At 39.5% G+C, this 27117-nt stretch overlaps 1 protein-coding gene across 3 annotated transcripts in view; it reads left to right on the forward strand.

The window, feature by feature from the left end:
• Positions 1 to 5648: 5648 nt before the first annotated feature.
• The window catches only part of ARMC8 (armadillo repeat containing 8), a 106499-nt gene continuing 85030 nt past the window's right edge, over positions 5649 to 27117 (forward strand). For all 3 annotated transcript variants that reach the window (XM_060011311.1, XM_060011312.1, XM_060011313.1), the window contains exons 1-2: positions 5649 to 5928; positions 26511 to 26587. In XM_060011311.1, coding sequence (XP_059867294.1) covers positions 5884 to 5928; positions 26511 to 26587 — 122 coding nt within the window. In that variant the 5' untranslated portion in view covers positions 5649 to 5883. The remainder of the gene's footprint in view (positions 5929 to 26510; positions 26588 to 27117) is intronic.

A 27117-nucleotide genomic window follows, 5' to 3' on the forward strand; every position in this document is an offset into this window, starting at 1 on the left:
TGGTGTGGCCTAAATAAATAAATAAAGTCTCTTTTTAAAAATGGAGTGGGGTGGGCGCGGGGGAAAAAAGAGAAATTAAAAATGGTCCACATCAAAAAAATCTTTTAAAAAAATGGATGATTTAAAACAGAACAGAGTGAGGGGATTGGAAATGCCATGGTAGGGGTAGGGTATTTAATGAATATAGGGTGGTTCTGGAAGACCATGTTGATAGGGTGACATATTGAGCAGAAACCTTCATTAAATAAGGGAGTGAGCTGTGGAGATATCTGGGCAATGAGTTTTCAAGTCAGTTTATAAATAAAATGTTATACACATCAAGGTAAAACATCCATCCCTGCTATCTGTATCTTATCATTGAACCAGGTGATTATGGCACCTACCACCACCTGATGGCAGCACATTCCACAGGAAAACTAAAGAGTGAGCAAGTCTGTGGTGGTAAAACTAAAGAGCGGCAAACATCACAGAGAGATGAGTCCTGTGGTGTCTCTAGCCCCTGAATCTTAAACTTGTCAGACATTCCATTCAGACTTCCTGATTTCATCAGATTTTTTTGTTAAAAAGCAAGCAATACCTCTTGTTTATAGGTTTAATGACGTCCAGATTCCATTCCGGTATTGTAAATGGTGAAGATTGGATTTGCTTTGCCTAGATTGTTACCTTCACGTCTCCATTTTCAAACTCATCTGCCTAATGTGGTCATCTTTGCTTGGGGTGGGTGTGGAGTTGTCTTTTAGTACCCAGGTAATCCAGAAGATGGCAACCCATCTGAAGACCTGCTGATTTTATAGTGTCTCTTTTCCTATAAATAATCGGAGCTCTTGTCCTAGCACTGATTTTGCAAGATCTGCCAGTGTTTCCACAGCTAAGTGCAGAGAAGGGGATGTCTTAATTGTTCCATTACACAAATGTTTATGGACAAGCCAAGCTCTGTGTGGAGCAACGCACAGAGTTTTGCCTGGTCTGTTCCTGTTGACACTTCAGGTCAGAGCTTGGGTGCCACCCCCAACAGAAAGACTTCCTGTGACTTTAGTCCTGATGAGTTTCCCTCATAGATGTTCCCTTTGCCCCACACCTTTTCACGTATCATCCTACATTCTAATGACTTGTTCTCTTGTCTCTCTTCCCTTTTTTAAAAAAAAATAAATTTATTTATTTATTTATTTATGGCTGTGTTGGGTCTTCGTTGCTGCGCGCGGGTTTTCTCTAGTTGTGGTGAGTGGGGGCTACTCTTCGTTGCATTGCATGGGCTTCTCATTGTGGTGGCTTCTCTTGTTGCAGAGCACGGGCTCTAGGTGTGTGGGCTTCAGTAGTTGTGGCTCTCAGGTTCTAGAGCACAGGCTCAGTAGTTGTGGCACACTGGCTTAGCTGCTCCGCAGCATGTGGGATCTTCCCGGACCACGGCTCGAACACGTGTTCCCTGCATTGGCAGGTGGATTCTTAACCACTGTGCTACCAAGGAAGTCCTCTCTTCCCTTCTTTTGAAAGCTCTGTGATAACAGGGAATGTATCTCTCTTGTTAATTGTATTACACCACCACCACCCAGCACTGTGCCTGGCACATAGTAGGTACCTAGTAAATATATTTTATTGAATGAATTAATTTCCAGGATCCTTGGTCCTCTTATTATTATTATTCTCTAAATGAGTCCCTTTTTCATTATTAAAGAAAAACAATTGTTTAATACATAGTGACTCAGTTTTTTACACTTAAATTCTTCACTCTGTGTTTCCTAAGAACAAAGGTATTCTCTTTATAACAACAGTACAGTTATCAAAATAGGTACATTAACGATGGTACCTCATCTACAAAATTTGTTCACATTTTGCCATCTTTCCCCTTGATGTCCTATATAGCAAGAGGGAAAATGTTTTTTCCAGGATTCAATCCTAGATCACAAGTTGTATTTAATAAGTGTCATGTCACATTATTTTCCTTTCATCTATAGCAACTCCTCAGCTTTTCTTTGTCTTTCAGGCCAGTTTTGAAGGATGTAGATGTGTTGTGTCTCTCAAGGTTTGTCTGATGTTCCCTCATGATCACACCCATGCATTTTTGGCAGGAATACCACAGAAATGATGTTGTGTCCTTTTCAGTGCATCATATCATGGTGTCTATTTATCCCATTAGTGGTGATATTAATTATAATCACTTGAATAAAGTGGTGTCTACCAAGTTTCTCTACTATCATTAGTAACTTGTGGGGAGGTTCCGTTTCTCATCATATTCCCACCAGTTAGTTTCAGCATCCATTGTTGATTCTTGCCTCAAACAAGTATAACTCATATGGTTGTCAAGGGGTGGTTTTCAAATTCCATCATTTCTTCTATATTTGTAAGTTGGAATTCGAGCACAGCAATTATTCAGTTATAAAAAGAACATTTTCTTTTTTTTTTACTGTAGTTTCTAATAGAGGACTTTTTCAACATCTTACTAATTCTGCTTTATGCATATACATATTTTACACCCGCCAAGCACCTGAATTATGGATGCATTATTTCCCATTGCAAAGCCCTTGTAGATTTTCCTTAACGGCTGGTTGCTTAAGTGAGTGCTCAGTAATCCCATGTGGGAGAGTCCTATCAGGTCCCAGGGGATTATGTACGAGAGAGCAAATTATTGAACCTCTCAGAGTCTCACATTTTTGTCTGCTTGAAGGCAGGAACCATGTCTTTATTCCACTTTGAATCCCTAGTACAATGTGTGCACCAGTAAACCCACAGTTAGTGTCTGTTGAACTGAACTATATCTCCTCTGCACCAGTGTTAGTCTATTTTCTCTTATTAATTTATTTAAAGAATCTCTTCTGTTTTCAAATCTTTTAAAGGGTCTTCTAAATTCCTTTTGGGATCACTCAGTTTTTGTTTTGAATCTTTCTATATTTTAAGCTTTCCTTTTTTTTTTTTTTTTTGCATAGGTATGTTTCTACTTTCAAAAATATGGCTTTATTTCTCTACCCTGGCAGTTCCATTTAGATATCTATAAATACTTCTCAGATTTCTTTCTTGCTACTTACTTTCGATTGTGTATTTCTACTTTTCCTTTATTAAACTCACACTTTGTTGTCATTATTTTTTCAGAAATTAATACTGCTCTGAGATAGGGGAGGATGGGGAGAAATTTCGTTCCTGTTTTCAGGGGAGTCCGTGTGGCTATTCCCGCTCTACACCACTGGGCCAAAGTTTTGTTGTTGCTGTTACGTGGAGGCTGAATCAATTTTTTTTCATTACCCTCAATTTCTACTCATTATTTAGGTTTGAAGGATGTACCTAAGATTATTTAGTAGCAAAATTTGAACTAGAAATGGGATTCCTGATCCCAAGCTTAGGACTTTGCTAATTAATGCTTCTTTCCTGTAAAATGGCTATGTCAGTTTTCTGGAAATAAAACAGAAAAGCCTGGATGCTTTGAGTCATGTTCCCTAGCCCCTCCTCACTCTGATTTCAGCCACAGCTGTAATGATGGTTCTGCTGCAAGTTCAGGTGCATGCTGCCTGTATCCTACCCCAAAGGAGAGCCTGCAGATTCTGCTTTTCTGCATCAGGTTAAGGAAGCCCTCTCTGTTCTGTGCACAGGTACAATCCAGGAGGGTAGGGAATTAAAAGCTGAGGGGAAACCCTCAACTAATATAGGATGGGAGTGGTGGATTAATACTCCAACCTCAAGATGGATATCTAGGGGGTGGGGCATGCTGTATGTTTTTCAGGGGTCCTTAGGGAATAGGCAGTGACTTCAACAATGGACCCTTATATTGACTTTTTCTCCTTTCTTTTCTCACTCTGGCTGATCCATCAATTCTGTTGCATGGAAACACTTTCCAAATAAACTACTTGCACCCAAATCATTGTCCCAGGATCTGCCTTTGGGGGTGCTCAAACTAAGCCAAAAATTCATTCAACAAACATTTACTAAGTGAGTAGTCTATGCTAGGCAGTGAGATAAAAGACCGGGAAGATAAAATTCCTAGTGCCTGCTCTGAAGTGTATAACGGGGAGACAGACAAGTAAAATATTACCCCAAAAGTTAGAGTCTATTGTTGGAGATGCTATGTTAGAGGCAAGAACAGAATGATGTGTGAAGACATGAGGGAGGGGTCACCTAATCTATACTTAGGGGAGGGGCTTCCTGGAGGATGTATTGCTTGGGCTAATTAATGACATGTGGATCAAATACAGCTGCAACAACTCTATATCATACAAATGTCAACTGAAAATTTAGTTGATACCTCTGTACACTCTGTGTAAGGGCTATGCTCTGCTCTGTTGTGGTATGTAGTGCATGACATGATTCTAGGTGATACACGGATGGACATTTGAACATTTTTGTAGTTGTTATGTTAATGTGTACTAGAATAAAAATTAGGAGCACAATACACTTGATTTTTCAGAGTATTATGATTTAGGATGAGGCTAAAATTATTTAATCAGTTGAAATTGGCTTTAAAGAAAAATATTGAATAATAATACCTGGGTGCAGATTGGCAAAGATTGTGTGGGTGGTATGCAGAGTACTGAAGTTTGGGAAACAGTGCTGCAGCAGGAAGAAAATCTACAATGAAATCACTTCTTTCCAGAAAGTCAACAGTTTGTTAGGGGGCACAGGCCCATAAGCGAGATTAGTACCACAATAAATTCAGAAACCAAGTACAGGGGGAAGATAGGAAAGCAATGAGGAGCAAAGTGAAGGAGAGGCTAGCTACAACATCAGTTGGAAGACAATTGCTCTAGTACAGGGGAGAGGTAATAGCAGCCTACATTAAGGAGCGGCTATAGCAATGAGAGAAAGACAAGTAATATAACAGGTTAATTGCACTCATCCTGTGAAAACCTTGCTGGTTGTGAGCAGCATGAAGTTGAAACCTGTCCAGCCAAGTCCAGGGCAGTTTTGTTCATATACACCCAAACACACAAATGGAGTGGGAGAGCTGAATTCATCAATCAGAAAATAGAATTAGAAGCATATTTTTATTTGGCCTCAATTATCAGAGGGTTTTAGTGTGAATTTTTCAGATATTTGACTCCATTTTTTTCTGCTTGACTCAGAGGCTGCAGAAATGCTAACACATATATAACGTTTTCTACGTTCCAGGCATGTTCTAAGAGCTTTATATTTTCCATCTTCATAGCCCCTTATTTTGCACAAGAGGAAACTGAAGCATAGGAGTTTAAGTAACTTGCCGAGGTAATGCAGCTCTGTGAAGTAGCAAGGATTAAACTCAGGCGTTCTGGCTCTAGAGTATCTATTCTTAACACTACACTAGAATAAAAGGGTCGGGCAGATAATGCTGAAACAGGTCACACTTCAACGTTGGATCGTGAAACACTCTTACTGGTGGCAGGAGCCCTGGTTCTGAGATCACAGTTTCTCCATCTGTAAAATGGAGATAATAACGACACTAGGAGTTTGGTGCAAAGAAGGAGTGAGATAATGAATGTGAAAGTGAACTTCAAATTATGTATTTGGCTCTACACACCAGTTTTTCGGAATAATGAGTACGCGAGCTCAAGAAATTGCAACAAATCAATCTGTGACGCTTATAGCAAGACTCCGCCCCTGAGGCTCCGCCCACCGCGAGCCGCAGGTGGGGCCGGCCGATCTTCTTTGCGCATGCGGAAACTGCTGCGCGCTCCCACCTCTCACCCAGGCTGAGAGTAGCTGCCGTTTCTGAGAGGACGATTCGTAAGGAGGCCCCTGGTGCGGTTTCCCTTTGCTCTCCCCTCTGCGGGCCCTGGCCGTACTTCAGCGGTGTCTAGAGCGTGGTCCGTTCTCGTCTACCTGCCTGACTTTCTTCAGAGGTAACTGTGGTTGGCCCAGTAGTCGGCTGTCGAAAGTGCCGGCCCCGGCGCCGGCGCCGGCCGCAGCCGGGTGGGAAGGCTCAAGATGGCGTGCCTGTTGGAGACCCCAATCCGCATGAGCGTCCTTTCGGTGAGTTACCGGCCGCAGCCGCTTGGCTGCCCGCCTGCCCGAGAGCTCGGGCCCAGCCCGCAGCATTCACCACCAACGCGGCGTGCTTCCTGGGCACCACTCCTTGGGGTGGCCTCCGGCTCAGCTCTAAGCAGGGGAGTTGAGAGAGGGTGGGCGGGGGGGAGAGACGGGACCCGGCCGAGCCCGAGACGTCTCCAACTCCGGGAGCGCTCACCGGTGCAGGTTCTCAGGACGGCGTCGGGCGGGCCGGGTGGTTGGACACACGGGCAGCTGGCCCGGCGGCGCGGCTTGGGCTTTGCCAGGCGTTTCACCGAGCCTTCTTACCGATGCCTCTTTCCTGGGGCCGAGCGCTTTGCCGTGTGAGGCGCCGGGTTTGCCGCTGGCCTGGGGGTGAGCGCCCACTCAGCCCTCCAAGGCTTTGGCAAAAAGAGACGGAGGCTTCTTGGCCCCCACTGTCTCGGGCTGCCAGGCCAGGTCTGTGTGGCTTCTATCGCGTCCCAGCACCCGGTCACAGGCTAGAGCTGCTTGCTTCTTGGCAACGAGAATTTCTTATCAGCTGCAACGTCTCCTAGTGTATGTAGTTATTTAAGCCCCTTTTCTCCGCTCTGCTGCGGAGTCTAGAGGAACCTGTGACTGGGCTTCCTTTTTCCTTCACGGGGAGTCAAACGTTGAAAAAAGAGATCAGATTTTCCTACTATTGAAAGAAGGGAATGTATTGACATGCCTGGAAGTAATACCTAGTTTGTTCGCTTAAATTTAAAAATGAAACTAAAACTTTAACCTTTGCTGTGTTGCTCTTGAGAGAACCAAGGACCGGGGGTGAAAGTTACTAGGAGATAACTTAGAAGGGTTTTGCAACAAATGAGAGCTGTCCAGCTCTGAGAATGGTCAGTTTACCAATGGTCCATTTGCTGTTGTTGGCAACAAGCAGGCAAAGACTGGTTGACCATCTTTTAGACTTATCGTGGAAGTCAGTCTGATGTTGAGAGGATGGTTGGATTATAGATGCCTTGTCAGGTACCTTGAGGCTGTGGCTCCAGCGGGTTTCTCTTCCCTGACTTCTCCCACAAACACAACTCACCTATCTGGAAGCACTTAGGACATTTGCTGCAGTTCACAGTTAGAGCATTGTGGCATATTCCACCTTGATTTATTTGGGCGGGGGTGGGGTGGGAGCTGTACACAAATTTGTCCTCTGGTCCATTTCAATAGTCCCTTTTCTTATTTTTAAACTGTAGCTGGGGAAATACTGCTCACCTAAGCATTGAATTAGCTTGTTACTCCACCTCTGACTGACACCTAGGAACATTTTGTGGGAGAGCAGGCCAATGACTTTCCCTCATTAGCTTTTTGTTGTTTTTTTAAGTATGCATCTGGACTGTTTTCAATTTCCTTAATTATCTAGCTTATCCTTCATTTGAAGCTTCTTTAGTTTTTGTACGTTGTCAACCCATGTAGTGTACAGTTGAAATTTTTGGGGTTTTTTTCACTCCCTCAGTAAATAATATTTCCTATTTTACTTTATTCAAAAACTTCTTGAAGAGTATTCCCTACTTCTAGTGGGCATTTGCTTTAGCCCTAGTCTCATTGGGGGCTTTTTTTTTTTTTTTTTAAGGTTTTCACAGTCCCAAAGTTTGGTCTTTCAGTTCTTCAGTTCTGGAGCCTTGGGAAAACAGACCTTTGGATAAATGATTTAAACTGTCTAAACTCACTGATTATAATAATTTCAAGTGAAGCTTGTACCTTTCAAAGTTCTACCTAGGGCACCACTTTTTGAAATACAAAGTGCAAGTGGAACAGGAATTAATCATCAGAAATTATCTTGAAAATAATTGGTTCCTTTAATAGGCTACTATTTTGCACAACACCCAGTGCACAGTTGAGCTCAGCTATGCCTTCAGGAAGCTCACCATCTGAATGACTCCATAACCTGAGAAACATAATTCTCACCAGAGGCAGATCAAATGGTTTTAAAGAATTTCCATTCAAGGCCCTTTATACCTTCTCCTCTCTGAAAGATCTCATTCATTTTTATAACCTTAACTGTAATCAACTCACACATCTACATTGGCAGCCTTGACTGTTCTCCATCTAGTCTCACGTCTTCAGTTGTGTGGATGTTACCCATCACTTTCCAACAAAGCACATTCCTTCTCCTAAGAGAACTTAGTCCTGACTTCTCATTTCTGTTAATGGTATTATCTTTCATGGATCACCCACTGTTAAACCACTTGACTCATCATTGACTCTTCCCCCTTTCATGCCCCTATAGCTAATCAGTTCTTAAGTTCTGTTGGCTCTTCATTCTCAGTGTTTCTCACATCTGTCTTTTCCCATGACCACCCTCTCATTCCGGAACTTATCATTTTGTGCCTGCATTACCACAGTTCCTTGCAGTTATTTTTACTGCCTCTAGTGTCTTATCCTCTTAGTTGAATTCAGTTCTCTGCATTTATTTCCCTATACAGCACATCGGATGCACCGGTTCCCTGTTTCAATTCTTCAGTGGGTTCCTGTTGCTGAAAGGCTGATGTTCATATTCAGCTTTGGATATAAGATTCTTTATCCTCTGCATGAACCTCCTATCCCATATAAACTGGCTTTCTCAAGTTGAAGTGATCTTGGGTTCTTACAAAACCCAGTAACTCTTGTTGTCTGCCTGCTCATTTGCACATATGAATTAGAGCTTTGTATAGGTTTATTCATGTAACATATTTTGAGCTTCTGTCATTTGCCAGGCATGGCATTGGGTTTGGGAATACAGTGGTGAGCTACCTAGACTGTCTTTGCCTTCTTGGAGATTAGCCTAATGGAGAAAATAGACATCAAAATGTCACACAGTTTTTTGTGAATGGTGATTAGTGTTATGAATGAAAAATATAGGGTGCTGTACAAGCATGTAATAGGGGAACGTGTTCTAATATGGAGAGCAAAGAGAGCTAGGGAAGGTTTCCCTAAAGAAGTGACAATGAGCTAGAGTTCAAGGACAAGTAAGAACTAACTAGAAAAACAGAAGAACATTCCAGGCAAAGGAAACTGCTTTTGCAGTGGCCCTGAGGCTTTTAATAATTAGTCTGTTTTATCTTCTTAGAGAGTAAATTAATTCAGAGGTAAGTGCTTGACCTTTTCTTCTTCTTAACCCAACTACTTTTTATAGCACCATGTCTTTCATGTATTAGATTCTCAATAAATATTTGATTGAACTATTTATTTGGAGGAGTTGGACAAAATCTCCAGGTGTCTTTCTAGGCTACACCATGATCACCCCATCCCTGTAATGCATTTAGCATTACAACAACACTGTTTTCAACAAATTTATAAATTTTCCCATGTTTCCCAAACTTTTGGGTGATTTTACGTTGATTGCATTTTTTTAAACGTTTTATTTTGAGATAATGACAGATTCACAGAAAGTTGCAAAGATAGTACAGAGAGATCCCTGTGTATACTGTACCCAGTTCCCGTGTTTGGTCACATTTTATATAACTATAGTACAATATCAAAACCACAAAACTGATATTGGTATAAATATGTATACAGTTCTGTAATACCATAGTCAAGATCTCCCTCATGCTCCTTCTTTATAGTCACACCTGCCTACTGCCCCACACGCACTATCTCTAACCCCTGGTGACAACTAATCTCTTCTCCATCTCCATGATTTTGTCATTTTCTATAATGTTGCATAAATGGAGTCATACAGCGTGTGATCTTTTGAGATTGGCTTTTCTCGCTCAGTGTAATGCCCTGGAGATCCATTCAAGCTGTTGTATGTATCAGTAGTTTCTTCCTTTTTACTGCTGAGTAGTATCCTGTGGAATGGATATATAATATGGATGTTTGAAAGATAGTTTGCTTAACTGTTCACCTGTTAGAAATTTTGGGCATTTCCAGTTTTTGGCTGTTATAACCTGCTATGAACAAACATGTACAGGCTTTTGTGTGGACATAACTTTTTGTATCTCTGAGATAAATGCCCAATAGTGCAATTGCTAGGTTGTATGGTAAATGTATGTTTAATTCTTAAAGAAACTGACAAACTTTTCCAAAGTGGCTGTACCATTTTACACTCCCACCAGTTATGTTTGAGAGATTCAGTTTCTTTGCATGCTCACCAGCAATTTGGTATGTCATTATTTTTTATTTTAGCTGTTCTAATAGATATATAGTGATATCTCATCATGGTCTCAATTTACATTTCTGTAATGATTAGTAATGTCAAAAATATTTTCATTACTTACTTGCCATCCATATTTTATTGAAATATGAATAAAATATTCTATTGAAATATGAATAAAATATTTTAGTGAAATATGAATAAAATATTATAGTGAAATATTTTTTCACGTCCTTTTGCCCACTTTCTAGTTGGACTTTTTTTTTTACGCGGGCCTCTCACTGTTGTGGCCTCTCCCATTGCAGAGCACAGGCTCAGCGGCCATGGCTCATGGGCCCAGCCACTGCGCGGCATGTGGGATCTTCCTGGACCGGGGCACGTACCTGTGTCGCCTGCATCGGCAGGCAGACTCTCAACCGCTGTGCCACCTGGGAAGCCCTGTTTGTTTTTTTACTGTAGAATTTTGAAGTCCCTTTATATATTCTAGATGTGAGTCATTGGTCAGATGGGTGCTTTGCAAATATTTTCTCCCCGTCTGTAGCTTATCTTTTCATCCCCTTAAACATAGGTTAAAAAATGAACTTTGATCTTAATTTCACACCTTGTACAAAAATTAATTCAAAATGGATCGTAGATTTAATTGTAAAATATAAAACTTTTAGAATAAACAAAATTTGCAGAACCTTGGGCTTGGTAAAGAATTCTTAGACATAACACCAGAAGTATGACCTATTTTTAAAAAAATTGGTATCAGACTTGAGATGAAAATTTATGCCTTTTGAAAGACCCTGTTAAGAGGATGATTACAGTTTACTTTGGTCAGTTTGTAGTGATTTGAGAGAGACAAGATAATAAAATGCCTTTGAATCATACTGTAGGCTGGCACAGACAGCTAAGGCCTTTGTTACATTTATTTCCCAGTGCCATTATGCCTATTTGATGAGCAGTTATTTGCACTGTATAGGGTATTCCAAGTCTGGATATTCCTTGATTATGTTCTGTTCTTGATGATTATAAGCATTTGTTGGTCTTCAGGTGCACAGTGATTTGCTCTCTTACATGGACAACTGACAAGAGCTAAAAAAATTTTTTTCTGTGAGGTTAAGCTCAACTATCTTATAAGTATGAATTTGCCCTCTCTTGGTTTTTAGTAGTAAATGCAAAGTAAAATCTTGTAAGCACATTTTAAAGTTTCCCGTTTGTTTTCTCTACAAAACACCAGCAAGCACAGGATATGTCAGGAGGTGGTCCTAAAAGAAAACCAGTATGAACTTCCTAATCTTTAATGACAATGTGGGAAGAATGGGAGATGCTCATCGTATGTTTCTGGACATCTTCTATCTTTTTAAGGAATGATTGCCACCTGAATTCAGACAGCGAATGCTCAGGAAGTCTTTTAAGCTTTACCAAGAGTTAGGTAAGGTCTTCAGTTTCACTTGGATATTTATATCTAGCCTTCTTGTCTCCTCCCATTCTCATCAAGAATTTTAAAGTAGTACCAGGAGCCAGGAATTTCAGTTACTCTGACTTGTATCTTTTTGATTTCTGATTTGGCCGTTGTTTTGCAGTGTAATATGTTATGTTGGCTTCTAGGTAAAGATATGGATTTATTGACAAAGGATGATTTCTGTTATCTTCTGGAAATTGGAGAGCAGCTGCCTTCCCTGAGCTGTAGTGCTATGATCCTTAGGACTGTTTAGCTAGGAATGAAAAGTATTCCAAATAAGAGCTGTTTTGCGGAAACAGCCCCCACTTGTCACTTTGGTAGAAGAAAACTGTTTTGATCTCATTTCATAAACTCAGAAGAATAAAGAGTTAGCTACATTCTCTGGCATATTCATAAAACAGTTATTGGAGGAGGGGGAATGATGAGATGGTGTTATGCTTTCTATTAAAAATGAAAAGTTATGGTCCAGTGGGAAGAGTTTCCAGCCTATAGAATCTATTAATATTTGGAGATCTTTACCACCTGCAAAATGATTAGAGAACACATGATTCTTCTGTTTCTGGAGTGTTTTAAGAATTTATTAAGCTTTCAAAAAGTTGTAAGATGTGACTGATTGGATGAGGGGAATGAGGAAAAGGAAAGAGTCATAATCATGATCAGGCATGATTGACAAGATTTTTAGTTGTATATCTAGGTGGTATCCTCTACTGAGATGGTGAGGATTAGGAGCTGAACATGTTAGAAGAGTAAGGAGGAAGAATGAGTTTCATTTTGGACATGCTGAGTTTGAAGTGTTTTATGGGAATTCATTTAGAGGTGTCCAGTAGGCAGCTGGATATTCTGGAATGTTTTCCACACCACCAAGCAATTCTCTGGTTCTCTATGGATACTAGCTGGGTGTCCTACAATTTAACTCAATTCTGACACTATTTACTTGGAGATAGTGTCAGATTCCACAGGTTAAGTCCTGCAAGACTGCCCCCACCTCAGACAGCAGTTGCAAGTCCAGGTTGTTCTCCTGTCCTCTGACTGACCAGTTATAAATCAGGGGTTCCCACTGCTCCCTCCTCAAATTCAGTCATTTGTCAGAATGGTTCACAAAGCTCAGCAAAACATTTATCTTATAAAAGATTCAGATGAACAGCCAGGTGAAGAGGTACATAGGGCAAGATCCAGAAAGGTCCCAAGTGCAGGAACTTCTGTCCATGTGGAACTGGGGTGCACCACCCTCCTGGCAGGTGGATCCATTCACTTACCTGGAAACTTAATCACGTTTTATTCAGAGTTTTTATAGAGCGTTAATCTCCAGCCTCCCACTCTTCCACTTCCCAGAGGTTGGTGGATGGGACTGAAAGTTCCAGCCCTCTAATCACTTCGTCTTTTGGGTAACCAGTCCCATCTTGAGGCTATCTAGGGGCCCCAGCCTAATCGTTCATTAGCAAAACTCTTGAAAGATGTTCCTTATGAATAAGTAAAGACATTGATGTCACCCAGGAAATTTCAAGGTTTCAGGACCTCTGTGCCAGGAACTGGGAGAAAGACCAAATACATTTATTAAACCACAGATATAGAAGTCTAGTGCTTAAACCTGGGGAGATGATGATTATTGGTAGTCATCAACACATTGACCGAGTTCTTAACGTTTTAAGGGTAAGAGGCTCAACACCATCTTCCCCAGAAAAACATGCATCTGCCTAAAGAATCACATAATTTCAAGGGGCTCATAGATTCCCTGAAACCCACACATAAATCTTGAGTTAACAGTTCCTATTCTTTATTCATTCCAAAGTCAGTCACAAAAGCATAGAGCAAAATTTAAAACTCATTTTCAATCATTTTGGAATGGTAAAAATTGTAACAACAAGGTTTTAAAGCTCACGTAAGGTATCATATGGGGGATTTGGCTCTGAAGAACTGTAATCTTTTTCCCAGATTATGCCAGTGATCTTCCCCAAGGTGTACTGTTTGTACCGAAAGGGCTTTGTGTAGCAGATGGTATAGCAGGCCTGGGAGGCAGAGCTAGATGAGAGATCTAAGCCAGGACAAAGTAAGGCACTGTGGATCTGGGCATAGGCAAGGTGGAATAGACAGAAATTGCAAGTGGCCCGTGATACTGGCATAATAGTCACAGGCCACAATGTGGGTGATGGGTCAGGCAGATCCTGAGTGGTACTGTGGTCGGAAAGCTAATGCACCAATTGCTGGAAGTGACGGGCTGAGTATGAGTCAAGCACCATGGATAGCTCTGAGGCAAGGGTGTTTACTGCCTCTAAGAATCTGAAGCAAATAAAGCCTTTTGAAAAAAAAAAAAATCAGAAGGCAGCTAGCCTGTCTGGACTGTACCACCTCTGAGGTGTACCATGAAAGATGGTACCCTGGATCTCAAAGTCATTACATGATTGCAGTCTTGAAGAATAATTTAAACTATTCTTATGGTCAAGGACAACATCACCCGTGCCTGAATGGCCTCACTCTGTTATGTCAGGATTAAGAAGTAGGCATTTGAATGCATCCTAGTGGATTTCCTGGGCTATCTTATCATTTTGGAAGGCATCTAAATGAACCTTTGCCAACCCAGAGAATACCTCAAGCTTTATAAAACTCCTCACAATCCTTGTCACTCTAATGTCCCATATTAGGTTCTTGCTCCCTTGGACTTCCAGATTCTGCTGTTTTGCACCATAAATCCTTACATGGTCCACTTACTCTGTCCAGAGGGATCTCTTCTTGGTCCTCAGTCTTCAGACATTCTTGTCTACATTGAAGAGTAAATGAATAGAATTTAATAGTGAGAAAGAAATCGTCTAGACCCAAATAGCTCTTTGTGATTTGTACCATACTTTAAAGGGATAAACATTGCAGTACCTGATTAGAAAGAAGCATGAATGCTAAATTGCTTCCAGTTCTTGAGACCACCTAAGCATCTTTATAACATGTTGATACGATATACAAGGGCTATAATAATATTTTATTACATTAAAAACTCACTACTGTGCTCTGGCTTTCCTATTATGAAAAAAAAATCCCCCTTTGGGTAAGTAAAGTTATGGAATCTTTGCCTGAAAGAAGCCTGCAGATAATCTTTAGTTTGTCCTTGTCTGTTTTTTATTGATGAAAACTGAGAACCAGAGACTGACCTGTCCACTGTCATATACTATTGTCTATGAAGTGTTGTAGTCAGATTTCCAAACACATAGAGGAAAAATTTGTGTGCACAGCCTTACATTTTAGAATTTTATTTTCAAACTTTATATGACTACTGATTTATTAGCTCTTTATTTTAAAATAAGTTCTCTTAACATGTGAAATCTGATTTTCAGTCTTAATTACTTATTGAGAGGTCAGGGCTGCTTCTTATCCAAGTAGATTAAGTTTAAAATTATATATTTCAGTATTTTCATAATTGTGTTTATGAGATTGAAACATTATATTCTAGGAATTTTGGTTGTCATAAGTATGTTACATTCTGCACTGATGGGACCCAGCCAAACTGAAGTGCCATTTTATAAACTTCCCAAAGTTGCTAGAGACTTCAGAAAAGCAGGGCTTTGGTGAATTTTGGGAGGAAGGATGCTGCAAACCTCTAGGATCACCTAAGAATGAATCCCATAATAATAAAAAAAAAAATGTAAAGATAAAAATAGTTTAGGGCTTCCCTGGTGGTGCACTGGTTGAGAGTCCACCTGCCGATGCAGGGGACATGGGTTCGTGCCCCGGTCTGGGAAGATCCCACATGCCGCGGAGCGGCTGGGCCCGTGAGCCATGGCCGCTGAGCCTGCGCGTCTGGAGCCTGTGCTCCGCAACAGGAGAGGCCACGGCAGTGAGAGGCCCGTGTACCGCAAAAAAAAAAAAAAAAAAAAAGTTTAAAAAATACTGTGTGATGGGTCTGCAAAAATTGAATGAGAATCTGATTGAATCCTAATGGGGCCAGAAGTTTACTAGAATACAAAAAAGTAAAAGAAAGGAAAAATCAAAATATCCACAAAATTTGGGGTTTACTTAGGCATTTTCTTCTAATTTTTCTTCCTTTTGGAGGCAAGTAGGAATTTTTTAATACATAGGGAGGTCATGATAGCCATCTGCAAGGAAAAGGTCAGTCTTTGTTATATTATCCTTTTTTGTATTGTTCCAGAGGGAGGTAGGGTTTTTTTCCCCTCAAAGTTAGGAAAAAATTCTCTAGTTCCTGGACTTCAAATTGAATAATTGTGAATCTGTGAGTGATCTAAGCAGTACAGTTACTTGGCATTTCAGAAAATTGTCAAAGTGACAGTAGGAAGCATTTGTTTGGACTGAGAGTTGGAGGCATCAGAAAATCAAATTTTCGTTTCAAAATGTTTGGGATGGAGAAGAGGTTCTGGAGCTCCCAGCTGACTGGAATGTTAAGAGCTGTTTCAGTTAGTAGTTCTCAACTCTGCTAGACTCCACATCCCCTTCTTAAAACGTATTTTGAAGCACCTCCTTGGCTCTCCTGGAATGAAATTCATAGATAACTGCTCTTACATGTAAATTTTTAAGAGTTGGCATAATGCCTCAGCTGTGTTAAGGGAGAAAGAGCAGGAAACTAATTTATATTATTTAAATGAGTAAATACTCAGGTACTAGAAAGAAGTAATAAAATAGTGATATATTTACAAATAAGGGTAGTTTAACTGTAAATATGACTGCTGTAAGACAGTGATATAGGTATGATGTGATGGCTACTTAAATACAATAAGTGATACTGTTTTTGATGTGATTTTTTTGAAGTGAACAACTTTTGATAAAGTTCCTAACAACACAAAGTACACCCTTTCCTGTATTCATATGGGAGTTGCATTCTTGGAAAATGGTATAGTAAAATGATGCGAAACACATTTTTTGTTTATATGTAAAATGGAGTTAGAGTCTAGGCTCAGGCAATTAAAGTTTATTTTCCTACATGACTGCATAGTGGAAAGTCTTTTCGAGTATGGGCCTGTTGTCCCACTCACTGCAGGACATCTAGCATCCTTAGCCCTTGCCCACTAGATATCAGTAGCACCTATTGCCATTTTGACAACCCAAAATCACTTCCATAGATTTAAAGAATATATCTTAGGCAGTAGTGTCCCTGTTTAGAACTACTGTTTAGAACTACTGAGATGCTGAGTGTATGGTGTTCTCTGGGGGGGGATGTATTAGTACACTTCCCTCTTTCTCTCCTGCACTTCTCCCTCCCCGCAGCTTGTGCAGTGTATAGTAAAAGGAGATGGAAATAAAATGTGCTATTAAACATTTCCCCCCATAGCATGTATAGCCCTATAATATTCTATATCGTTTATTTATGTTTATTGCTTTTTATCTTTCTCCCCTTGCTGAAATGTAAGCCCTGCAAAGTTGGGCTTTTTTTGGTTCTTGCCTAGAACAGTGCCTGCATAGCTGTCTAAATATTTGTTGACTGAATTAAAGAGTACAGCTTTAGCTTTGTTTTGTATTCCCAAGTGTATACTGTATCACTATAATACTAAATTGCGTTTCTCAAACACACCACATTGCTTCAGAACTCTTTTGCGTGTGCTGTGCTCTCCGCCTAGAGTCCTTATCTTTTTTTTCCTCCCCATTTCACCTAGCAAAATAATACTAGTCTTTCAGATTAATCATCCTTGCTGCTTAGATACCACCTCCCATTCCACCCCTAACTTCAGTTAATTGTATCTTCAGCTTTCTTTTTATCTTGTGTTCACTTTTATGGTTACACTTATCCTGTGTTAGAAGTGACAACTGTAACTTACTTACCTATCTGTTTCCTTTCTGTGCTGTGAATGAGTTGAGGGTAAGGGACTCTATCTTAACTCTGTTACCAGCACCTAGTAAATTAAATATATTCACATGTTGAATTTCAGCATGAAATAGGTTTTAAACTGAAGCTTTATAGAGCTCAAACATTCTGTTTTTTGGGTTGTGCTCCTTTCATCTCTTCCCTAAACCAGGATTTTCCCTGACAATGCTGAATGATCAACATTATGAACAATTTTATCTTGAAGTTCCTAGTAGTTTGTGGAATAATTGACACATGAAATTTTGATTAATATGGCAACAACTAGTTTAAACATTCATTTCTCAGGGGTCAGAATTCCCCAGTGAGATTTGTAATATTCCAATTTCTAAAGAACATGTGAATTAAATGAGAAAATAGATATGAAAATACTTTGTAAACTGTAACATACTAAACAAGTGTCAGGTATTATAAAAATATTTGTATTCTGTCTACCTTTTCTTTCTGATTTGGTGTATGGGTACGAGAACACTATAAATTGATTATTCCTTGCGACTTCCCTGGCAGTACAGTGGTTAAGACTCTGCGCTTCCACTGCAGAGGGCGCAGGTTCGATCCCTGGTCAGGGAACCAAGATACCTCATGCCAAGATGCAGCCAAAAAAAAAAAAAAAAAAAAAAAATTACTCCTTGAACTATATATTGGTATTCGTAGCTGTGATTTTATATTGTCTGAGTCCATGGTTATACCTACAGTTATAATGCAAGTTAGTAATAAAAAGTGCACTAAGGATTACCTTACATATTTTTAACAGTTATTTTAAATCTCAAGTAATGAAAGTTTAGATTTCTAAGGTCAGCATTCAAATGCATATTTATTTCTTGCTAAGTACTTAGCTTGGTCTGAGAAAAAAGCTGCTATCGGGTGAGGAAAGGTATGTCTGAATAATTAGGCTTTAATCATGAATATGACTATAAATAACTGAGAAGAGCATTAGTACATTTGTTAAGGCAATTATATTTTTTATACAAAAATAGGCTTTTCCTGAAATCCGTGTTTATATGGTTCATTTACAGTATATAGGGGTTTTTCTTGTGTGTTATCTCATTTGATCCACACTCTGAGCTATGTGGTAACGTTACCATTTTATACTTAAGAAACAGTCTCAAAATATTATTTTTGCCCTATGTCACAAAGCTACCAAGTGGTAGAAGTAGGTTTCAAACCCATCTTCTGATCCCAAGTCATATATTCTTCTACCATTCAATGCCTGAATATGGTAGGATTAAAGAACATACTATTTTAATGAAATACACATAGAGCAAGATTTTAATGAAATAAAATAGTTTGATATTTTCTTATTTACACTTAAACCCTCACTCTTCATTGTCTAATAAACCCATTGTTTCACTTCAGGTTTTAGAACTTCAGTTGAACGAATTTACTTCTTCTATTCTTTGTGTTAAATCCCATTCGTGGCAAGTCTGGGACTTAATAATTTGGCATTCAGAACCTTTCCCGAAGAATTTTTTTCAAAAGGCAGGGTTTTAATTTACCCCAATCATGCGTAGTTTATTCAGAAGGGCAATTAGAGATTGTTCTGGTTTGCCTTTTCAGTATGTCTGACCAGTTTTCTGAGCTATCTCTAATTTATTAGAGATAAATTTTGTGCCACTAAAGAGGAATAAAAGGTAGGGCGAGCATATAAGCCCGGTTTGTCTCCAACACTCTTCATTTATGTGTTATTCTGTGACAAGTATTAGTAGTGCCCTCTTTCAGTCTTAAAATTATCCTGGTTTGGATGATAAATTTGAAGGTAGATTCATTGTCTGTTTATTGTTATGTAACAGATTACTTAGCTGCTTAAAACAACATTTATTATCTCACAGTTTCTGTAGGTCAGGAATTCAGATGTGGCTTAGCCCCAGAGTTCCTTGTGAGGTTGCAGTCAGGGTGTCAACAGGAGCCACGTTTCAAGGCTCAGTTGAGGGAGAATCCATTTCCAAGCTCACTCACAGGATTATTGGCAGGGTTTAGTTCCATGTGGGCTGTTGAAACGAGGGCCTCAGTCCCTTGCTGGCTCTTGGCCAGGGGCTCCCCTTAGTTCCATGCCATGTGGGGCTCTCCATAGGACAACTTACAACATGGAAGCTGGCTTTTGACTGAGGGAGGGAGGGAGAGACAGACAGACAGACACAGACATGGCCACAGAGAGAGGGAGAGCTCTGCAGTGACATCCTATCACCTCCACTGCTTTCTGCTTGCTAGAATCAAGTCACTACAACCAGTCTTCACTCAAGGGGAGACATCACAAATGGTCACCCTACTAAAAGGGAAATTGCTTCCACATTAATAGTTCTCCACAGTGGAACGCAACTCATTACCTGTTTCTGTTTTCCTTCAAGAAGAAATTTGCTACAAGCTTCTCTTCCTTCTTTAATGTTTAGTACCTGTTCGTACATATGTACATTCAGCTCTACTAAATTCTAAATACTAAGTCACAAATTTGGTGTATACAAACTTTCTGCTTGAAAGGATTCATGTACATTTTTACATAATATAATTTGGAGGGGTGCTATTAAGCGTAAAAATGTAACAGTTTTTAATCTATACGTTTGTGGTGGCTTCTGCAGCTTTGAATGGGTACAGTAAGTTTAGAGCTAGGTTTCGAGGGCTTTCTAGGTCATTTGTTTGAAGCCTTGTGCCAAAAGGCAGAGGTCATAGTGTGACCCTGGCTAGCACTACTCTCCTTCATGGGCACAGACTGTACCCTGAGCTTTAGCTGGCTGCTTGGCACATTCACTGGATCGGTTGGGAGGATGGAGGATCACTGTGTGTACAAGCCCTTCCAGCTACCGGAAGCTACAGAGTAATTTAAAAGGGTATTAGTGTAATATTCCATTGTATATATGTGCCACATACAATGGAATATTACTCAGCCATAAAAAGAAACGAAATTGAGCTATTTGTAATGAGGTGGATAGACCTAGAGTCTGTCATACAGAGTGAAATAAGTCAGAAAGAGAAAGACAAATACCATATGCTAACACATATATATGGAATTTAAGAAAAAAAATGTCATGAAGAACCTAGGGATAAGACAGGAATAAAGACACAGACCTACTAGAGAATGGACTTGAGGATATGGGGAGGGGGAAGGGTAAGCTGTGACAAAGCGAGAGAGAGGCATGGACATATATATACTACCAAACGTAGGGTAGATAGCTAGTGGGAAGCAGCCGAATAGCACAGGGAGATCAGCTTGGTACTTTGTGACCGCCTGGAGGGGTGGGATAGGGAGGGTGGGAGGGAGGGAGACGCAAGAGGGAAAAGAGATGGGAACATATGTATATGTATAACTGATTCACTTTGTTATAAAGCAGAAACTAACACACCATTGTAAAGCAATTATACTCCAATAAAGATGTAAAAAAAAATCTTAAAAAAAAGAATAAATGAAAATATTTTCATCAAAAAAAAAGAATAAAAAATAAATAAAAGGGCATTAGTGTTTTGAAGTGAGCATGAAGCCACGTCTTGAAAGAACAGATCATCAGACACTCTTTTAACCTTTTGGCCTCTGTGGGCAGGAGGGAGGAAGAAACTCCAGTGTTTGTCCTATTTCAGGGGTAAATTAGTGCCTAGATCAAACTGTCCCTCCCCAACATTCAGGATTAAGCTCTTTATCTCTGTTTACATCAACTACCACAGGAAGCCCAGGACTCTAGGGTCCTTCCTCATGCGCATGTGTCTCTGTCCATTTACTTTTCTATCCAGATCCCTTGCCTCTCTCCCGCTTCTTTCACTGGGTTTCTGTTATCCTCACCCTCTTGTCTGAACATTTCCTTCATCTTTTTGTTTAGACTGAAACCAGGCTTTTCACCTCTTGACACCCTTTTCCTCAGCTTTCTCCTGCAGTCTTCTCAGCTGTTGGCTCTTTTTCTTCCCATATCCCTCATATCTCTAGGCCTAGAAGTGGAGACAGAGAATTGCTCCTCATTGCTCTTTTCAGACCCCTCTCTTCCCTTTTCTCTAAACATTCCAGCTCTGAATCTCATCAGACTCTACCTTGTAGTCATCTATAGATCCCCTGGATCATTCCCCCTCATTTCTTTAAGATTTTAGCTCCTAGCTCATGTTCACTTTTTCTAGCACTATTTCTGTGATAATTTATGGAAATTTCATTACCTATGTAGACAATTTTTCTAAAACTCTAGACTTGCCCAATGATCATATCCTCTGTGTTCCCTTGAGGTGTTTGTCCACATGGTTATTTCCTAGACCTTGACGTTACCAATAACTAAAACCCCTTCATAATCTCTTCAGTTTTACAAATTCTGGTCACCACCCTCTGTCCTCCCAAACCACTCCTTCTACCCGAACACCTACAAGCCTTCGTCAATCCCCCTGTTACCTGCATTCCATTAATCCTACCGCTTTTTCATTGGTCTTCAATAGGCCTGTCATTATAATCTCAACTTTGCATATACCCTCAACTCAGCTGACCCATTCCTTTGGCTTTGTCATTCTTGCCTGGTGAAATTCCAGCTCTGGTTAAATCTAACTCTATTATTCATGTCTACTTCTGTATATTTTAATGTAGCTGGAGAAAAACACAGCCATGCTGACTGGTCTCATTTTAAATTCATAATCATGAACCTCAAGAAGGTTAGTGCTGCCTGGCAGTCCTGGTATATTTTCTGGCCCATGCTGTGTTTTATTCCTTCTGTTCTTCAGTCTTGCACCCAACCCCACAATTTTAACTTTCAGAAAATAGAGATAATCAGAGAGAATGTCCACAAGCTCTCATCACCGTATCCACCTAATTTATTGCCTCTGACTGTTGTACTTTACATGTTCTACTTGGTCAGTAAATCCACTTCCCTCTCAATTATTATGAACGTTGTTCCAGAAGTTCTCCCCCTACCCCAGTGCAGCATGTTTTTCTTTATCAAAACAAAACAAAAATTTCCGTCGATCAATAAGTATGCTTTAATTTATTCCGGCTTTAAAAAAAAAAAAAAAGCTCTCCTGACTTCGCTTGTCCCTCTAGCTCTTACTCTCTTTCTTCACTCCCCTTTACAGTGAAACTCCTTGAAAGAGCTGTCTGTGTGTACTTTCTCTAATTCCTCTTTTCCCATTCTCTCTTAAACCCTTGCCAAGCAGGCTTTGACCCCACCACTCTGCCCACACTGTTGTTGTCAAGATCACTGATGACCTCCATGTTCCTAAGTCTAATGGTCAGGTCTTAGTTATTATCTTATGCTACACATCCGTAGCATTTGGCATATTTGATTACTCCCTCCTTGAAACCTTACCCTATCTGGCTTCTCAGATTTCCTCCCACCATACTGGCTGCTTGTTCAGATGCTCCAGAGTTCAGTCTTCAGGCCTTGCCTTATCATGGTTATTCCCTAAGTGAACTTATCCTGTGTATAATCTGTCAACTCCCTAATTTGTATCTCCCACCCACAACTCTCTCCTAAACTCTAGACATATTCAACTGCTAACTTGACATTCTCACTTGGGTGGCTAATAAAATTCTCAGTCCTAACATGTCCAAAACTGAACTTTTGATCTTCTCGCTCAAACCTGCATCTCCCACAGTCTTCCTCATCTCATTAACTGACAATTCAGTCTGACTTTCTAGGTGCTCAGGCAAAAACTTTTAAGTGTAATCCTTGGCTCCTCTGTTCTTTCACACTCCACATCTACTCTGACAGCATATCCAGTTTGATAGTCATTTCAGCTTTAACATTTATCAGGAATCTGAGTGACTCTTACTACCTCCAGAACTCTTGCCCTAGTCCAGGCTTCCATCATCTCTCTGAAGTGACAGCATTTCTAATTATTGAATAGCCTCCTCCCTAGTCTCCCTGCTTTGTTCCCTAGCCCCCTCCACACATTTGTCTGTTTCTAAAGTTGCAACCAGAGCAGTCCTTTTAAAACAAGTCAGTTCATGTCTCTACTTTCTCAAAACTCTCTAATGGCTTCCCAACTCACACCATAAAAATAAAAATCCTTACAATGACCAACAAGGGTCTATACCAGTGTTGTCCAGTGGAAAAATAATGCCAACCACATATGTAATTAAAAATTTTCCAGCAACCATGCTATACAAGTAAAAAGAAAACATGAAATTAATTTCAATATATCTAATTTAAACCAGTATATCCAAATATTATTTCAACATGTAATCAGTGTAATGAATTATCAATGAAATTGTTTTACTTTTTTATATCAAGTCTTCAAAAATCTGATGTGTATTTTACACAATTTTGATACCAAATTTTGGTTGGAAATACTTGATTTGTATTTTGATTGGAAATACTTGATCAGTATTTAGGTTTCATGAAATTTACAGTTGAAAGTAAATTTACATACTTAAATAATTCACAACATTCTTAGAAGTTTTCTAATAACAGAATCCAGTATTGGTTTTTAAATTTTAATTTTAATTAAAGTTTAAAAATTTTAAATTCAGTTTCTAGGCACATTTCAGATGCCCAACAGCCATATGAGACTAGTGGCTATCATATTGGACACCGCAGCTCTTTACCATCTGGCCACTCTTCTCTGACCTCATCTCCTACTGTTTTCTCCTTTGCTCATTCTGCTCCAGCTGTAATGACCTCCTGTTCTTTGATCCCAGCAGACACTTAACATTTCAGAGCCTTTGCATTTGTTGTTCTCTTTGCTTAAAAAGCTTTGCTCCCAGGTAGCTGCATGACTTACTCCTTGACCTTTTTCAGGTCTTTGCTCAAGTGTCACCTTTTAAAGAAATTATCTCTGACCAACTTATTTAATATCTGCACCAATTGCCTTCTCTCTCAAAGTCTTATATTTCAGGCTGCCTTTTGAAAGACGAGAGAAGAGGGCTGAAAGGGGAGAGACTGATCTACAAAGGAAAGCAGTGAAATATGAGAAGTGTCCCATACAAACAACTAAGTAAATTTGTTAAGCAAAAACATAAGAGTAAAATCAGATTGAACAAGTGACTATATCCTCTCAGCTTGCTGCTACCTAGGCAGCTCAGAGGATCATTTTTTGTACATAGGACTGACCCCTTTATAGATGTAAGCTCCTTAAGTGCACTGTTCTGCCTTCACATCCTCTTGTATTTTCTTTGGCACCTAGCATAGAACTTTGACCAAAAGGCAATCTGAACACTTCAATTATTGGCTGCCCATTGATTAGCCTTTTGTGTTTTATATTCTGTGGTTGCCTATCTACCTTCCTCCCTTCTTTTTCAGTGCCAGCAACTGGTATACTTGCTGATGGTATTTGTGTGTTGGCTTCACATGCCTTATGGCTGTGGTTGTGACCCTGATTCTTTCCTTGTCTGTTCTCATGTACTCTTATTCATTTTCCAAAACCAACTCCTAAGAAATCTTCACTATGTATTCTTCTGTTTTATATTCTAGTAGGGAATATAAACATGTAAACACAGTTACAATAGAATATGAATTCTTGAGGGGAGGGACCATGCCTTACTTTTTTTTTTGGCCTTTAATGCCTTCCTCAGTGCCTTGCGTATAGTAGGTACGCAGTGCTTGTTAAATTGAATGAACCAGGCATAGAGCAATAGAGTTGCTATTAATGGGAGAAGTTTATGTTGTTTAAAATAAGGTCTTAAACCCAAGTACCTTTTTAAAAACCACATTGAGAGGCAAGAGATGTAGAGCTGTGGGAGAGTGTGTGGAGAGAAACAGTAAAATCAAAATCTTTCCTTACATAGGAGGGAGTCTAAGAGTCTGAAGTTCTCAGAACTTACCATGTTGGAAAGTCAGGAAAGCACATGTGCTCAAATGGAGTGAGAAGACATATCTGTTTGTATTATAGGAATACTGTTTTCTGTTTTACCCTGGATTTTGCTCTTGTGTATATTGTTTCTTGATATATTTGTACAGTTGTTTGCATCCCTACTTAACATTTGACAGTCTGACATCTGGGTAAAGATCAGCCCTCATTTGTTAACCAGGGGATTGAGAGAGATAATTAAGAGTCCTTCTAACTCTGTGATTCTGTTATTTTGAGGAAACCAGACCCCGTTAGCAAGTACTTAATGGTACCCTATTAGGCACAAGAATTTTCATCAGTTTGGCTTATTTGCTGCCAGTTTGTTCTTTAGAAATGGAGTATGTATTAAAAGTGGGTACTTGAGTTGCCTACAAGGGTATTTTGGTTGCAAGCTCATAATGTGAAAATACACTTTGATTTTGGATTAGCTATATTGTCAGGAAATTTGAGTTTATAGAATTTTTTCCAGAGTTATTTTTGGAGATTCAGAATTTTAAGCTGGCACTGTGTCTTAGCAGTTAACTCTTTTCTGATCAGGGGTTCTGGGTAAACTGGAAAAGTATTTCTTCCTCTCTATAATAATTTATTGCTAATGGGTCATAGTACATGAGCAGCATATTCCAGCAGGCATCAGGAAGAAACAGCAAGGGACAAAAATTCTTTTTTTCTGGTTCTTAAACATGTTCTTTGTTTTAAATAATGTTAAGTATTGAAAATTAAATATAAAAAATAAGTATGCCCCCCAAATAAGTATTACAAGAAATAACATAATAGTGCAAACCCCAAAATACAAATAAAAGGAGGTAAGTGTCTCCCCTGCTCTTCATATTCTAGCTCTCCCTCGTCTGCCCAGCTTTAGCCAGTTCAGACTGGGTAGCTCTTTTGGACCTGATAAATCATCCTAATTCTTAATTTTTTTTCCCTCACAGAAAGTGTGACAACTCCTTTATATTCGTTTTTATTTTTTGCGTATGTCTGCTTCCTAGCAGTATAGCTCTCCTCTGCATCACTCTGAGAGTCTTCCTCTTGCACCAAGACTGCCCTTCATAAACTGTTCATGAAGTCCTTACCCTTTTTTCCTTGCTGAGAATCAGATTTTCCCTCCCTTTAGTGGGTATAAACAGAAGCAACATTCCCATGTTTTTTTCGTGTGTAGGTGACATCCAACAGTTAATTAAGAAACTTAGCTTGCTTCTCAATACTTAACGCCCAGTTCTTCCATCGGCAGAGCTTGCAGGGCTCACTGCAAAGGTCCCACTGTCTAGTCATGTTTTTAGTGAGAACCGGGTATCTCTTTCTTCCCCATCTTATGTTTTATCTTGTCACAAGATTTTCTCAGATAGATTTAATATAATAAGTATTTATAAAAATTCTAATGCTTCTACCGTAAGTTAGATTATATAGCTGTTTGATGTTATGGGTGATACTGTGAATTTGTGATTTGCACGGCTTCAGATGTCATAATTTTTCCCCCCACTTTCTAGGAAGTAACAGCTAGCAGTCGCCACTATGTTGACAGGCTATTTGACCCTGATCCCCAGAAAGTTCTACAAGGTGTCATGTAAGTAGTATGTATTTAAGAGTCTATCAAAAAGTCTTGTTTGTTTCATGTTTGAATCTGTCAAGTATTATAATTCTGAAAATGCAGGGTTGTAACTTTTTTCTTCTGTTTTGGAAAGACCCCTTGACATTCATGACTTTAATATGGTACTATAAAGAATCGTCCGTTGGATAGTTAACTGACATGGTTAGCTTCATTTTTTGTAGAATACTTGTTTTACATTTTAAAAAATGTTTACTTTGGAGAATGCTTTTGTGACTTCAATATCTAGCAAAAGTAAGAGAGTAAAACTGATTATCTTTGATAATCGGAAAGGGGGTGGGAGAATAGGTCACCAGGGTTTTGGGCTTCTTGTTTTGCTTTGTTTTTGGTTAACTCATTGACTGTCTTTAAGGTTTGAATTTCCTAGTGATGTTCTAAATACAAGAATTTAGAAAGCACTCATTAGAAAATTTAAACTTTTTTTTCCCACATTTTAAATAAACTCTTGATAACCTAAATGCCCTTCTTTTCTCCACAATTGCCTCATG

Source organism: Delphinus delphis, chromosome 4 (assembly GCF_949987515.2).
Source record: "Delphinus delphis chromosome 4, mDelDel1.2, whole genome shotgun sequence".
NCBI classification, from domain to species: Eukaryota; Metazoa; Chordata; class Mammalia; order Artiodactyla; family Delphinidae; genus Delphinus; species Delphinus delphis.